General features: G+C 39.2%; 1 protein-coding gene and 6 non-coding genes across 17 annotated transcripts in view; 3 read left to right on the forward strand and 4 right to left on the reverse strand.

Moving 5' to 3' along the window:
- Positions 1–15,348, forward strand: part of LOC138693045 (uncharacterized) — a 46,942-nt gene that overhangs the window by 14,833 nt on the left and 16,761 nt on the right. For all 11 annotated transcript variants that reach the window (XR_011330215.1, XM_069816585.1, XM_069816589.1 and 8 more), the window contains 2 exons: positions 405–545; positions 10,843–10,980. Coding sequence is in view for 10 of the 11 variants with exons in the window: in XM_069816585.1 (XP_069672686.1) it covers positions 405–545; positions 10,843–10,980 (279 nt within the window). In the remaining variant the exon portion in view is untranslated. The remainder of the gene's footprint in view (positions 1–404; positions 546–10,842; positions 10,981–15,348) is intronic.
- TRNAS-GGA (transfer RNA serine (anticodon GGA)) lies at positions 5,381–5,452 on the reverse strand. The gene has a single exon. It is a non-coding gene; the product is annotated as a tRNA-Ser (tRNA).
- Positions 5,763–5,834, reverse strand: TRNAS-GGA (transfer RNA serine (anticodon GGA)). The gene has a single exon. It is a non-coding gene; the product is annotated as a tRNA-Ser (tRNA).
- On the reverse strand, positions 6,145–6,216 carry TRNAS-GGA (transfer RNA serine (anticodon GGA)). Its single transcript has one exon. It is a non-coding gene; the product is annotated as a tRNA-Ser (tRNA).
- Positions 6,527–6,598, reverse strand: TRNAS-GGA (transfer RNA serine (anticodon GGA)). Its single transcript has one exon. It is a non-coding gene; the product is annotated as a tRNA-Ser (tRNA).
- TRNAS-GGA (transfer RNA serine (anticodon GGA)) lies at positions 6,851–6,922 on the forward strand. The gene has a single exon. It is a non-coding gene; the product is annotated as a tRNA-Ser (tRNA).
- Positions 7,233–7,304, forward strand: TRNAS-GGA (transfer RNA serine (anticodon GGA)). Its single transcript has one exon. It is a non-coding gene; the product is annotated as a tRNA-Ser (tRNA).

Consider the following 15,348-nt stretch of genomic DNA (forward strand, 5'->3'; position numbering starts at 1 on the left):
AGACAAAAAGTAATTGAAAAAGAATTAAGGAAACTTTATTCATTATAGACTATTATAATTTTATTACGTCACATTGCTATTAACCAATAAAACAGTACAGTACGAAAGTATGTGTTTCAGTGTATCATAGCTACTTATTGCTATAATTTTATCATCTTTCTAGCATTTCTTTTTTTTATCACCTTCCTAGCATTCGTTTGCTTTAACCACGTCCCTAGCATTTGTTTCTATATCACTGTCCTTTAAGATCTTGTTCTTATTCTGCCTTCAATTTTCTGTACTAATTTGTTGCCTTTGTTGACAATTAACCTGTTACTGCCATACAGAACTATACGGGCTGCTATTATACATCAAGTGACCTTTAATAGGTAATAAAATTATTCACGATATCATTTGTTCTGTAGGAAGGGAATTTATCGCATCTGGAAGTGACTGGCATGAACAGAGACTGCGTGGAACAGAGTTATGATACCAATTCAGAGATAAGGGTTGAGGACATCACACCAGTGCCTAATAGCTCTGCTGTGGTGAAAACTGAAGTTGATGTAAGTAATTCATTGTCAATATACATATACCGTGTTTATTTCAAACTATAGTGCATAGGGAATTAACATTTCCATAAGAAATCGATACATAAAAAGTTGAAAGTGAAATTTTGTGTAGCTGGTCATGTGTAATAAATTAGTAGGCGTTGTAAAAAAAAGACTGTCTACTGATTATTGCCAGCTTAAATTCTGTTTCATGACATTATTCTTGAAATAATGGGTTATTATTATACTACAGAAGAAATGATTTTCTGTATTGAACTTTATGGAAACAATTCTTTGAGAAATGTAAATACCTATTTACTGGATTCCTTCCTTCAGACTTGTTTAAACTTAATAATATGGCTAACATTGTTGTTTATTTGTGTCTTTGTAAAAAAGAACTAATACAATGACAAATAAATGTTTCAATGAAATAAACAACTGAAAATATAATAGTAACATCATGATATAGTTATTTTGAATCACCTAACCTGAAACCGATGATAAGTTGTCAGAGTATCATGTATGGTACATTGGCAATAATCAGTACATAGTCTTCTTTTCTACAAGGCCTAGGTAATAACACAGTCTAATAGCATATAGTCACGAAGCTTGAGGTGCTGTTTTTCATTTGTCGCCATACAGTGCTCCAAGCAGTTAGCAATTGAGAGTAGGCTACTAGGAACAAAAGATTGTGCCAGTACTATTTCGCATTGTCTGTGATGAGGCGATAGTAGTGATCCTAATGGCTAGCAACTAAAGTTCAACTGTCATTGGATGCATATTGCCTACGTATTGAGCTCTGTGACTGTCTGTACTAGACTATGGTAATAATTTATTACACATTGCCAGCTGCATGAAATGCCATTTCAAGTTTTTATACAATGTTAATTCCCTATGTGCTATAGTTTGAAATACATATGGTATACCAGTAGTGCAATTTTAAGTATGTCAGACCTATGGACAGTTCCGACTTTTGTTCATCGCTTTCCTTTTTCCATAACATTCTCAACTTAGGTGGTTTTCATTTTAGATTTGAAATAAAATAACAATTCGCGAATATGAATTTCTTGTAGGGAACAGAAAATTATCTCAAATACATGGAGATTTTACTTAGGGTCAAACTTATTTTTAATCCTGCGGGACAAAATTCCGGCACATCCGGCGATGCTGATATAATCTCTGCAGTTGCGAGCGTCGTTAAATAAAACATAACGTCCTTATTTTTAAGTTTACAGAATTTTTATTGTCTTGTTACTGATCTAGCAATTACTATGCTAGACAATGAACGATGGTTTCAAAAATATATAAAGGTCCATACAAAACAAACAGAAGGTTTGGAAGTCTTCCAACTTTATTAAGAAGTAGTTTTTAGAAAATAATAATAATAATCATCATCATCATCATCCCATCATCTTCCTTCCATGTATTAGGCCTGGTGGCCTGTTACTGTCTCGTGCCATCGTTTGAGTGGTCTTCCTAAAGATCTCTTTCCTCTTGGATGGTAATTCAAAATCTGACGAGGGACGCAGGATTGATCCGTTCACTGAAGGTGCTGCTGCCAATTATTTCAATATTTAGTTATATGATCCATAACCGAAGAGATTTGAAGTTCTTGAAGATATCTACTATTTTCTTTTTGTCTAACTTTGTGTATCCAGCTGTTCTTCTCATGAACCTCATTTCGCTAGCTGTTATTCTGCTCATGTCTCTCTTACATATAGTCCAAGCTTCACTCCCATAGGTAAGCATTGGTCTCGCTAAGGTTTTATAAGCTCTTATTCTTGTATGTCTTTGCACTAAAGATGGTTTAAAAACTCTATTAATGGTTCCGATGGACTTATTATAATTTTGAATTTTAAGTGATAGGTATATCAATTTTATTGTCATAACTAACATGCTATCCTAAGTATTTGAATGAGGAAACTTGTTCAACGATGTTATTATAAACATAGGTTTTGTTACAAACAGGTAATCTTCCTTTAAAAGCCATAACTTTTGTTTTATTTGTAGAGACTTTCATATCATACTACTTGGCTAAGAGTTGAAGTTGATAAATAGATTGTTGTAAGCCATCTTCCGTATCTGCAAAAAGTACTATGTCAACTTAATAATAATAATAATAATAATAATAATAATAATAATAATAATAATAATAATAAAATAAAATATGTCACACAGTTGAGCGGCTCATCTGCTGTCCCTTCGTGTACAAGAATATTGAAGAAATAGAAGCAATTCTTGTCATGAAGACAAGCTAATCTGGGTTAAAATTCAACGGTGCGTAATATTTATGCTTTCGATCAGGATTAGTAATGGTACCTGTGTGGTGGTGTTCTTTATGGTAGATATATTAATTCTTCTGTGTCATTGGTATCTACATAACTTCGTAATTTCGAATGTGCGTTGAAGTTTCCGTTAATGTAGTTCTATTTGTAGTTTCTAAGAAATCCAAGTTGGGTACATTGTTGGGGATTGTGTATAAATAGGATATTGTGAAATGTTCTTTGTTCTTCCTTTGTTGTAATTTTCCAAATTATATTTTATCTGTCTGCTTAATTTCTGTTTCAGTTTTAAATGTTGACACTATATTTGCTTTGATTCAAATTAAAATTCCACTTGCTACTTGTTGTAATATATCTTTTGATCTTCTGATATGTTGGCTTCCATTATGCCAAACTGGTCTATTCTTTCTCTGTATGGTAGTCTTCCGAGTTCTGTTTTTCTTGTTAGGGCTGAAACTTCTTGAGTTTCATTGTAATATTTTCACTGAATATATGTGTCCCATTGGAGTCCCTTCCCAGAGTTCCAAATGGCGGACTATTACTCCGAAATTTTTTTGCTTTGGGAAGCATTTCATCAGCAGTTTACAATCGTTTATTAACCCTAGCAATACCAACCCATAATCTGTACTGTGCTCCAACCACGAGAAAGTCTCCAGGGAATGACAGTACCCTAGTTACAAAATTAGATCACAGTTAATCTCCTGGTCTTTTAATCTCTTCATACAGGAAATAACATATGCAGGAGAGAACATGATTTTTAAACTGACATTATAACGGTAATATTATTTATCTACTTCGTTCCAATAGACGACGCAATAGTAAGCACATTCCTTTCACTGTTGATCTCCTGGTTGGAGAACAGTAACCTGCATTACCAATGGAGTGGGGGGGGGGGAGGCTCTCAGACCCACAAATAAAGTATTTATTTTATTTTTTCAAAATATGATATTTTGTTCTTATATCGATTAATTAAGACTGTAAATCTTATTTATTTGTTGTAATTCACGAAACATTACATACAAGATTCAGAATTCATATTATAATTATTTTACACAAAACATCAAAAGCAGTCTTTTTAGTTTCTGTCATACGAGAGTTGAGACGAGCGTAACTAGTGGTTTGTTAGCTTCAGGGTAGGTTATATATACTTATATTCTTATTAGAGGACCACGCCATCGCCTTCTGAATGTCAATGACTTTATGTAGTCATCACAGAGATACTTATTAGGGGAGAAAAATTCGTTCCGGCACATGGAATCGAACCCAGGACCTGCAGCTTGGCGTGCCAAGTGCTCTTTCCATCCTGCTATGCCGGAACCCGATCCACAGTGCCGGCTGTACTCTTGTCCCTCGTTTGGAGAAAGCAACGAGAAATGAGTTTGTCCCTTTGTAGCCTTCAATTCTTCAGTCTTCTATTTGACCTCAGAGCGCTTACAAGGATGAGGTAGAAATCGTCCACAATGTTTCTGCAAGATCCTCTGAGGTGTAAAAGTGGTCTGTTACGTTGCATTCAGAATTCTCAATAGGCTTCAATTCAAACGTAGGTAAACAACTCAGTTTCTTCAGTGTGTGTTGTACCTAGACGAGAAGCTTCTTCACTGGAGTGAACTTTTATCAAGTCCATGATATGTGGTGTAAGGAACATCTGTATCCATTCCGTCATAGAATTTATTTTCCCCTGTCTACGAAATCCCATTTTTTCACGTACATTATTCTGCACAGGGCATGAGGATCGTGCTCGAGGTTGTGTAACATATACTCGTCCAGATTTTGATGTATAGATTTCTCCACTAACACATTGTATGTGTCCTCATTTTCAACTTCAGAATCAGGCAATCCAACATCCAACTTCTTCAATGTTCTCCTCAGCTTCACTTGTTTCTGTATCTGATTCATCTAAGACATTGAGTATCTCTCCATGGAGGTTTCACGAATTGCACACACCGACATGTCGACCTGGTTGGCGAGTTGGTATAGCGCTGGCCTTCTATGCCCAACATTGCGGGTTCGATCCCGGGCCAGGTGGATGGCATTTAAGTGTGCACATCCAGCGACGCAGATATAACCTCTGCAGTTGCGAGTGTCGTTAAATAAAACATAACATCTTTTAACACACACCGACCTAACTATCTGGCTATGCCTATGAACAGAAAATATGAGCAAGACAAGTTCTCATAATAAGCAGGAAATTGTAATAAAAACCCGACAGCTGTTAACACCATTGCTGATGAAAAATAGCTATTTTAAACATTCAAACAACATTGGAAAATAAAATAGAACTTAAAAAGAAACTTGAATTTTCCGACCCTTTATTTTACAAATGGGGGTGGGGAGGCTCCAAGGCCCATAACAAGTTTGTAATTTTTTATTATTTTTTATGAAAATACGTTTAAAATTGTTTCATAGTTTGTCAGTTTATGGTCCAACTGGCAACAAATTTTTTTTAATTCTATTCGAAATACTCAATGAGTTATATTTATTTTGATGTACCGAAGTACATATGATATTTCCATGCAGATATTCTGCTTTCTCAGATGATGAGAGAGAGATGGAACGGAGAAAAATTCTCTCCGGCGCCGGGATTTGAACCCGGGTTTTCAGCTCTCCGTGCTGATGCTTTAACCACTAAGCCACGCCGGATACAATCCCGACACCGTTGAGAATCGTCTCAGATTAAGCTCCATCTCTTGGGTTCCCTCTAGTGGCCGCCCTCTGCACTACGTCATAGATGTCTATGCACGCAGGACCAAAGTCCATACATGTGTAGAGGTGCACTCAGATGAGTGACTGGTTGGCCGGGGTCCGACGGTATGGGCGCCGTCTTTAAATCACAAAGTGATTTATTACGCATATCATATTTATTTTGATGTACCGAAGTACATATGATATTTCCATGCAGATATTCTGCTTTCTCAGATGATGAGAGAGAGATGGAACGGAGAAAAATTCTCTCCGGCGCCGGGATTTGAACCCGGGTTTTCAGCTCTCCGTGCTGATGCTTTAACCACTAAGCCACGCCGGATACAATCCCGACACCGTTGAGAATCGTCTCAGATTAAGCTCCATCTCTTGGGTTCCCTCTAGTGGCCGCCCTCTGCACTACGTCATAGATGTCTATGCACGCAGGACCAAAGTCCATACATGTGTAGAGGTGCACTCAGATGAGTGACTGGTTGGCCGGGGTCCGACGGTATGGGCGCCGTCTTTAAATCACAAAGTGATTTATTACGCATATCATATTTATTTTGATGTACCGAAGTACATATGATATTTCCATGCAGATATTCTGCTTTCTCAGATGATGAGAGAGAGATGGAACGGAGAAAAATTCTCTCCGGCGCCGGGATTTGAACCCGGGTTTTCAGCTCTCCGTGCTGATGCTTTAACCACTAAGCCACGCCGGATACAATCCCGACACCGTTGAGAATCGTCTCAGATTAAGCTCCATCTCTTGGGTTCCCTCTAGTGGCCGCCCTCTGCACTACGTCATAGATGTCTATGCACGCAGGACCAAAGTCCATACATGTGTAGAGGTGCACTCAGATGAGTGACTGGTTGGCCGGGGTCCGACGGTATGGGCGCCGTCTTTAAATCACAAAGTGATTTATTACGCATATCATATTTATTTTGATGTACCGAAGTACATATGATATTTCCATGCAGATATTCTGCTTTCTCAGATGATGAGAGAGAGATGGAACGGAGAAAAATTCTCTCCGGCGCCGGGATTTGAACCCGGGTTTTCAGCTCTCCGTGCTGATGCTTTAACCACTAAGCCACGCCGGATACAATCCCGACACCGTTGAGAATCGTCTCAGATTAAGCTCCATCTCTTGGGTTCCCTCTAGTGGCCGCCCTCTGCACCCATACCGTCGGACCCCGGCCAACCAGTCACTCATCTGAGTGCACCTCTACACATGTATGGACTTTGGTCCTGCGTGCATAGACATCTATGACGTAGTGCAGAGGGCGGCCACTAGAGGGAACCCAAGAGATGGAGCTTAATCTGAGACGATTCTCAACGGTGTCGGGATTGTATCCGGCGTGGCTTAGTGGTTAAAGCATCAGCACGGAGAGCTGAAAACCCGGGTTCAAATCCCGGCGCCGGAGAGAATTTTTCTCCGTTCCATCTCTCTCTCATCATCTGAGAAAGCAGAATATCTGCATGGAAATATCATATGTACTTCGGTACATCAAAATAAATATGATATGCGTAATAAATCACTTTGTGATTTAAAGACGGCGCCCATACCGTCGGACCCCGGCCAACCAGTCACTCATCTGAGTGCACCTCTACACATGTATGGACTTTGGTCCTGCGTGCATAGACATCTATGACGTAGTGCAGAGGGCGGCCACTAGAGGGAACCCAAGAGATGGAGCTTAATCTGAGACGATTCTCAACGGTGTCGGGATTGTATCCGGCGTGGCTTAGTGGTTAAAGCATCAGCACGGAGAGCTGAAAACCCGGGTTCAAATCCCGGCGCCGGAGAGAATTTTTCTCCGTTCCATCTCTCTCTCATCATCTGAGAAAGCAGAATATCTGCATGGAAATATCATATGTACTTCGGTACATCAAAATAAATATGATATGCGTAATAAATCACTTTGTGATTTAAAGACGGCGCCCATACCGTCGGACCCCGGCCAACCAGTCACTCATCTGAGTGCACCTCTACACATGTATGGACTTTGGTCCTGCGTGCATAGACATCTATGACGTAGTGCAGAGGGCGGCCACTAGAGGGAACCCAAGAGATGGAGCTTAATCTGAGACGATTCTCAACGGTGTCGGGATTGTATCCGGCGTGGCTTAGTGGTTAAAGCATCAGCACGGAGAGCTGAAAACCCGGGTTCAAATCGCGGCGCCGGAGAGAATTTTTCTCCGTTCCATCTCTCTCTCATCAATGAGTTAATAATGAAAAACTGAACCAGTGGATCTTAGAGGCTTCCCTTTTGGTATTGCTAGCGTTAATGGACACCACAGTTTTGTGAGTTAGCAGTTGTATCGTCTTTCCTCAACCCACATATGGTATGGAGAGCCACCCCCTGCCATTGGTCAAAGGGAGGATTGTCATGACACGTGCACCAACCATATTCCTGTTTGCCATATGGCAGGTCTGCAGTGAGTGTTGTTACTTCAGCATTTCCTCTGTGGTGTATGATTTGGTCCCCAGAGCCTCTTTAGTAGAAACAGGTTGCAACACGGGAAGGTGGGGATGTGATTTGGATAGGATAGGTAGTTGTTTACCATCGCTATCCCTTGAAACACCTTGCTATTCCTTTCTGAGGATTTACAGCACAACTCTGACCAGCCACCTCTGGATTGAATAGTTCATTGAGAGCTTGGAAAAGCATATTTGTTTCATTTTACACCATGTTCATATGATTAGACAGTTTTACTTGACACCTTTTCATACTTACAATAAACTTTTCTGTAAGTTTTCTTGGCTTTTTCATTGGAGACAAGCTTTAAGATTTTGTATGCGTCAGATGCCAAACCATCTAGTAGCATATCTACATAACTCTGAATTTAATTAAATAAGTTCATCCCACAATTTATGGTCAAAAGGATACTTATATTATTCAAATTATGTTATGTTATGGATTTTTTTTTTTTCTTTTTTTGCGATTCATTTTTAATTTTCAGAGAAGTCTAAATTGTATCTTAAAAGTATTTATTTCAGTCACGGACTTCACAGCATATGTTTAAGGTGCTACACCTTTACATTACACATTTAAAAGACTAATGAACGTTTTCGTTGGTCTAAGCCAACATCATCAGATAGGAAGTACATTTCAGCAATATCAGTGCTCTCTACATAATATCTACAAATACAAAACATATTTAGTGGCATGCAAAATGAGACATATTAAAAACCAACATTGCTGTGATACACATTGACATTCTATATGACTTCCTTGATTGTCACTTACTTAAAATACACGTATAGATTACAAAAAATATTGATTTACACATATATATATATATATATATATATATATATATATATATATATATATATATAAATGCAAGTCTTCACATATGAGATAATAAAATGACATGATTTAAAAGTGATAAAAATAATAAAATATAAAACTAAAATAAAAGGTATTATGAATGTGAAGAGTTGCAAAATTACAGTAATTACATTTATTATATTCTTATTTCTGTTTCACAATAATATATATATTTCCACCATTCAGAAACGTATGTATCATGGTTTGTGTCACGTAATTATTTGAATATTTTTCAAGTTTATATGGTTTTATTATAAATGCCAATGTATTATACGTTGGGTTGTTTGATGTTGATTAATAATGTATAGACCAACGAAAACGTTCATACGTCTTTTAAATATGTAATGTAAAGGTGTAGCACCTTAAACATATGCTGTGAAGTCAGTAACTGAAATAAATACTTTTAAGTTATGTTATGGAGCTAATTTAAATACGTACTTTTCATTTTTCTAGAGTGCAAAAAGACAAACTTAAGCATAAAAGTATTCAATTCTGACATATCTATCAAAATGACATATCCTATCAAATATTATTTCAATGTACCGAAGTACATATGATATTTCCATGCAGATATTCTGCGTCATCATACGATGGAAGAGTAATGGAACGGAGAAAAATTCTCTCCGGCGCCGGGATTTGAACCCGGGTTTTCAGCTCTACGTGCTGATACTTTATCCACTAAGCCACACCGGATACAACCCCGACGCCGAACAGAATCGTCTCTGATTGAGTTCCAACTCTTGGGTTCCCTCTAGTGGCCGCCCTTTGCACTACGTCATAGATGTCTATGAACATCGGACCGAAGTCCACACATGTGCTCAGGTGCACTCGTTATGAGTGACTAGTTGGCCGGGGTCCGACGGAATAAGCGCCGTCTTAAATCACTTCGTGATTTACGCATATCATATATTATTTCAATGTACCGAAGTACATATGATATTTCCATGCAGATATTCTGCGTCATCATACGATGGAAGAGTAATGGAACGGAGAAAAATTCTCTCCGGCGCCGGGATTTGAACCCGGGTTTTCAGCTCTACGTGCTGATGCTTTATCCACTAAGCCACACCGGATACAACCCCGACGCCGAACAGAATCGTCTCTGATTGAGTTCCAACTCTTGGGTTCCCTCTAGTGGCCGCCCTTTGCACTACGTCATAGATGTCTATGAACATCGGACCGAAGTCCACACATGTGCTCAGGTGCACTCGTTATGAGTGACTAGTTGGCCGGGGTCCGACGGAATAAGCGCCGTCTTAAATCACTTCGTGATTTACGCATATCATATATTATTTCAATGTACCGAAGTACATATGATATTTCCATGCAGATATTCTGCGTCATCATACGATGGAAGAGTAATGGAACGGAGAAAAATTCTCTCCGGCGCCGGGATTTGAACCCGGGTTTTCAGCTCTACGTGCTGATGCTTTATCCACTAAGCCACACCGGATACAACCCCGACGCCGAACAGAATCGTCTCTGATTGAGTTCCAACTCTTGGGTTCCCTCTAGTGGCCGCCCTTTGCACTACGTCATAGATGTCTATGAACATCGGACCGAAGTCCACACATATGCTCAGGTGCACTCGTTATGAGTGACTAGTTGGCCAGGGTCCGACGGAATAAGCGCCGTCTTAAATCACTTCGTGATTTACGCATATCATATATTATTTCAATGTACCGAAGTACATATGATATTTCCATGCAGATATTCTGTGTGGCTTAGTGGATAAAGCATCAGCACGTAGAGCTGAAAACCCGGGTTCAAATCCCGGCGCCGGAGAGAATTTTTCTCCGTTCCATTACTCTTCCATCATATCCTATCAAGTTTACTTTGTGCGGAAAACATTGAAAATGTAATGAATGGTCTCCAATAATAAATGTTCTTGAAGCCCGAAAACTTGTTGTGATGTCTATAGGTTGTACCATTTACTGCAGCAAGAAAAATAGACATTTTCCAGATGCACCTCCTGGTTTTTACCTGGTAACATTCTCTTTGTGTGACAGGAACGAAATTTCTTGCGTCAGCTTGTGACTAGTGTGAAAGAGGAACATGTAAACCAGAGCCCTGATGTCATATCCGAGACCAATTTTGAGAAAGATCTGGTGCCAATCTCGTTCCCTATGGTGAAACGTGAACCAGAGGTAAGTGGGGCACAAGGAATGCACTGCGTGTTCTTTCAGTGTTTGTCTTGTATTTTGTTTGTTGTCTTTACAACAGTACATGCAGTGCTTTTTGCTCTATGATAGAGACAAAAAACACTTATCACTATTTACTATTACGAGTTACCTCATATTACAGAGAACTGATGTTGGAGTATGATCTTACTTTATGTTTTAAGCATGAAAACGAAATTGCTTGTTTCGCTTACTCTTTTGCCAAGCTACATACAATTCCCACAATGCATTTGAAAAAAATGTTGTTAACGACACGACTTCCTTTTGTCTTCTCTGCGTCTCTTTCTAAAATTCTTAATACTTTTGATCGTTTCCAAATAATTGATTTTGTTTTAGATGTATGTACAAATATTATCACCTGTGTCCATTTGTTTTTCACCCATTGTTTTTAAGTGTTCACGTATTTGCAATGTTAAATCTGTGCTTCAGTGGCTGACCATGATAACATCTTTGAAAACTATTGCAATGCAAGAGGTCAAATGACTTTATTGTCAAACGCCTGGCATTAGAAAACAACAACAACATATTTGCAATGTATCAACATTATCTTACCCATAGAGAAAAAATATTTTGTAACTTTACGATAAATTATGTAGCTGATTTTGAGTAGATTCCAGAATAGATGCTTCTAGTGTGCCAGCTCAGAATAAGTGAAACATAGGAAAGGAGGGTACGGATGATAGAGTCAAGTACAAAGGGATGCTTGGGATTGTTTCTTTTTGCGCAGTAGTTGAATGGCACAAAAGCAAAGAGTAGTGGTTTTTCCACAGTTTCCCTTCATACATGAGGAATTTCTAGCCATCGAGTACAGCGAACCAAAAAATTTTATGTGCTGACAACAGAACAATCTAGAATCTTATTGCTTTCCTTTTTTTTTTTTAAAGAACGATGCAATTTTGGGGTTAATGCAAATCTTGAAAATATGATACAATATATGCACAATAGTATCGTAAACAGCGGCAATACCGAACAGAAATAATATATAAATGAATAAAATATGAATAATTTGAAGGGAAAAATTGTTTCGGGGCCGGGTATCGATCCCGGGACCTCTGGTTGAACGTACCAGTGCTCTACCACTGAGCTACCCGGGAACTCCACCCGACGCCGTCTCAACTTTTCCCTTTATATCCACACAACTCGCGTGGGCTGACGAAACGCCAGAGACCCACAACGAGTGCACACAATCTCTGTGTGACTTGGAATTGTCGTTTTCTGTTAACGTACACAGTGACGTATATATTATGCAAATCTAGTCTTTCATGTGAAGCTCCCTGTAAAGCAGATTTGAATAATTTGAAGGGAAAAAATTGTTCCGGGGCCGGGTATCGATCCCGGGACCTCTGGTTGAACGTACCAGCGCTCTACCACTGAGCTACCCGGGAACTCCACCCGACACCGTCTCAACATTCAACCCAGCCCCGGAACAATTTTTCCCTTGAAATTATTCAAATCTGCTTTACAGGGAGCTTCACCTGAAAGACTAGATTTGCATAATATATACGTCACTGTGTACATTAACTGAAAACCACAATTCCAAGTCACACAGAGATTGTGTGCACTCGTTGTGGGTCTCTGGCGTTTCGTCAGCCCACGCGAGTTGTGTGGATATAAAGGTAAAAGTTGAGACGGTGTCGGGTGGAGTTCCCGGGTAGCTCAGTGGTAGAGCGCTGGTACGTTCAACCAGAGGTCCCGGGATCGATAACTGGCCCCGGAACAATTTTTCCCTTCAAATTATTCAAATCTGCTTTACAGAGAGCTTCACCTGAAAGACTAGATTTGCTGAATAAAATATTGTTATTTTCCCTTTATAATGACTACAGTGACTGTTGTAACTCCACACCCTCCTGTAACTCCAGACCATGGATTCAATCAACTATGATTAATATAGAAATTGTTTGTATCATTATTTTAATACCGAACAGACCCACAGAGATAGGATAGTGTTGTAATACTGAATGCGCATACATCAGTGAATTAATAGATAGCCTCTTCATTTGAGCAAAGATGTAAATAAACGTTATAAGGTAAATAAAAGAAAATTTGAAGAATTGAAACATTTAATTTGTATTCATTTGTAATTTTATGTAAATAATGTATATCCTAATGAAAACTGAAGAAGAATTACCAAAATATTGATGCATTTTCTATATAAAAACAAAATATCTTTCTCGTAGAAGTTTAATATCCAAAATCTTTCTAATAGACTGTCTTTCCTGGAAGAATATTAACTCTTTTCCCTCTTTTGCGCTTTGAGGTGGGTGTCTTTTCTTACCTCAACTTATTAAGATGGTTTTCAACCAGGGATTCCGTCCATGACTTCTTTGATAGGTCATTTGCTTTCCTTGCTGGTGGAGTTCGTCCCTTCTTTAAAACTCATTGTCTGTCCAGATGATACAGTTCACAAGCCTTGAATCCTGAACTGTATCTTAACTGTATTTCCAGATATCTTTTCAAGAGATTATTTTAGAAGATTAGGAAATTCTGATTTTGGTATAACTCTCCTATGCAATTTCTTCCAGTCAGAGAGGATAGTACGCCAGGCTCTCTTCATTGGTCTGGAAAAGAATACGTCTAATGGCTGAAGCAAATGTGTTGAATTTGGAGGAAGGAGGGCAAATCGTAAAACAGCTAATGCTAAGCTCCGCCCACGACCCCTTTCCACTTTTCTCCTACAGGGTCATCACACACTCTAACGGGAAAGAGTGGAAATAGGGGGTTTTGGGTGGTGGTGACATCTAGTAGAGGAAAGTGAAACAAAAAGAGTGAATGTGGCATCTACGAAGCAAAAAAGGAACTTCGTCCTGTCTGTCTGTCTGTCTCTCTCTCCAGCCTCTTCTTCTCTCTTCCTTGCTTGATGTCTCTGTCTTTTTTTTTCTTATGACTTTGCAGAGGGTAGGATTCGATCCTTGTATGTTCCTAATGAAACGCACGCACGCACGCCTTTTGGTCATGCTTCAGACATCTTGGCTACCGAGGCGAGTTGGTGGTAGAAGGGAAAATGAATCTATTTATGTTCGGGACAATGACCGAATAGTGTGGGTAGAAAGTGGCGGGCTTGTGAATTTAGCTTGGTAGGGGGTGGCATAAGTGTTAACGCGCGCTGGTAGAGCTTCATTGTGTCCATGTCCAGCTTCGAGTACAGACGGAACGACGTGTTGTGATGAGCCATCGCGTGGCAGGTCCTGATTACAGCAAACGAGGCTCTAGTGATTATTGTGTTACTTCGAGGACAGTGCAAAGTTAACAGCTGAGTGTAGTTTTATTCGAAGTATGTGTTAGTTCGAGGAAAAAACTTATATATGAAACGTAAAAATGAAATACGTGCAAGGTGGTAGGCAGTGATCCACTAGTGTTGTTTTATTCAAAATATGTGTTAGTTCGAGATTCAAACGTTGTCTAATGCACATCTCAAGGGCATCCCACGTCAATTTGATTGTATTGTGTTGTGTTGTAAAATATGAAATTACTTGCGAGGTGGTAGGCAGTGATTCACTGAAGCGGGGCAGATAGTAGAGAGAGCAGGCGAGCGAGGTGCCGAGCGGCGAGGGTGGGGATAACTTCCCCTACTGGCGTTCGCTGTTTCACGATTTATCCAGGAAGGAATATCTATATCAAATGTTATTTTCTTGCCACAGCCGTATTACATTTACAGATAATTGGTTACACAGATTGACACCTAGAAGCACCTTTGGTCCCGCAGTTTTCTCAGGTAAGGCAGACGTATGCAGATGAATCATTCTTCAAGGAGTTTCATATCAAACCACACTAATTCACTGCGGTTGTAACAAGTTTCTCAAGGGCCATTCTCAATCCAGGTGGGATACACATTCTTCTCCTTGTACGTATGGTGGTAACATTTTTACATCGCCTATGACAGCCATCATAACAGTAGTGCTTGATTTTGACGTGTCTAATATCCTCTGTAATGCTTACACTAGCATTACCAGGGTCATCACTGAAGCTGGTCTCATCATAATTGATGAGATTCTGTGGAGAAGCATCTTGAATTGTCATACCTAATTGATCGAAGTACGGTATTTATTTATTATTCTTCAGATATTTCTGCCCTAACTGCCTTTATATTTTTGGTTATACGAACATCAACTTCAGGGTGTCTTTTCAGAAGAGATTTCTCGTATCCAGGGCTTGGCATATTGTTTGTGAATCTTTTTTCCTGCTTATCTAAAAATCCTTTAACCACTAACCTAATGTCATGTTGCTGGAGTGGAAACCCCCATTCGCCGTTAGTTACAATTCCTTCAATCCTCTGTTCCTCTTCATCTTCACTTAATACTGCTGATCGCCCAACATTCTAAGTTGCCCATTTTTCAC

The sequence above is a fragment of the Periplaneta americana genome, chromosome 17 (genome assembly GCF_040183065.1).
Source record: "Periplaneta americana isolate PAMFEO1 chromosome 17, P.americana_PAMFEO1_priV1, whole genome shotgun sequence".
NCBI classification, from domain to species: Eukaryota; Metazoa; Arthropoda; class Insecta; order Blattodea; family Blattidae; genus Periplaneta; species Periplaneta americana.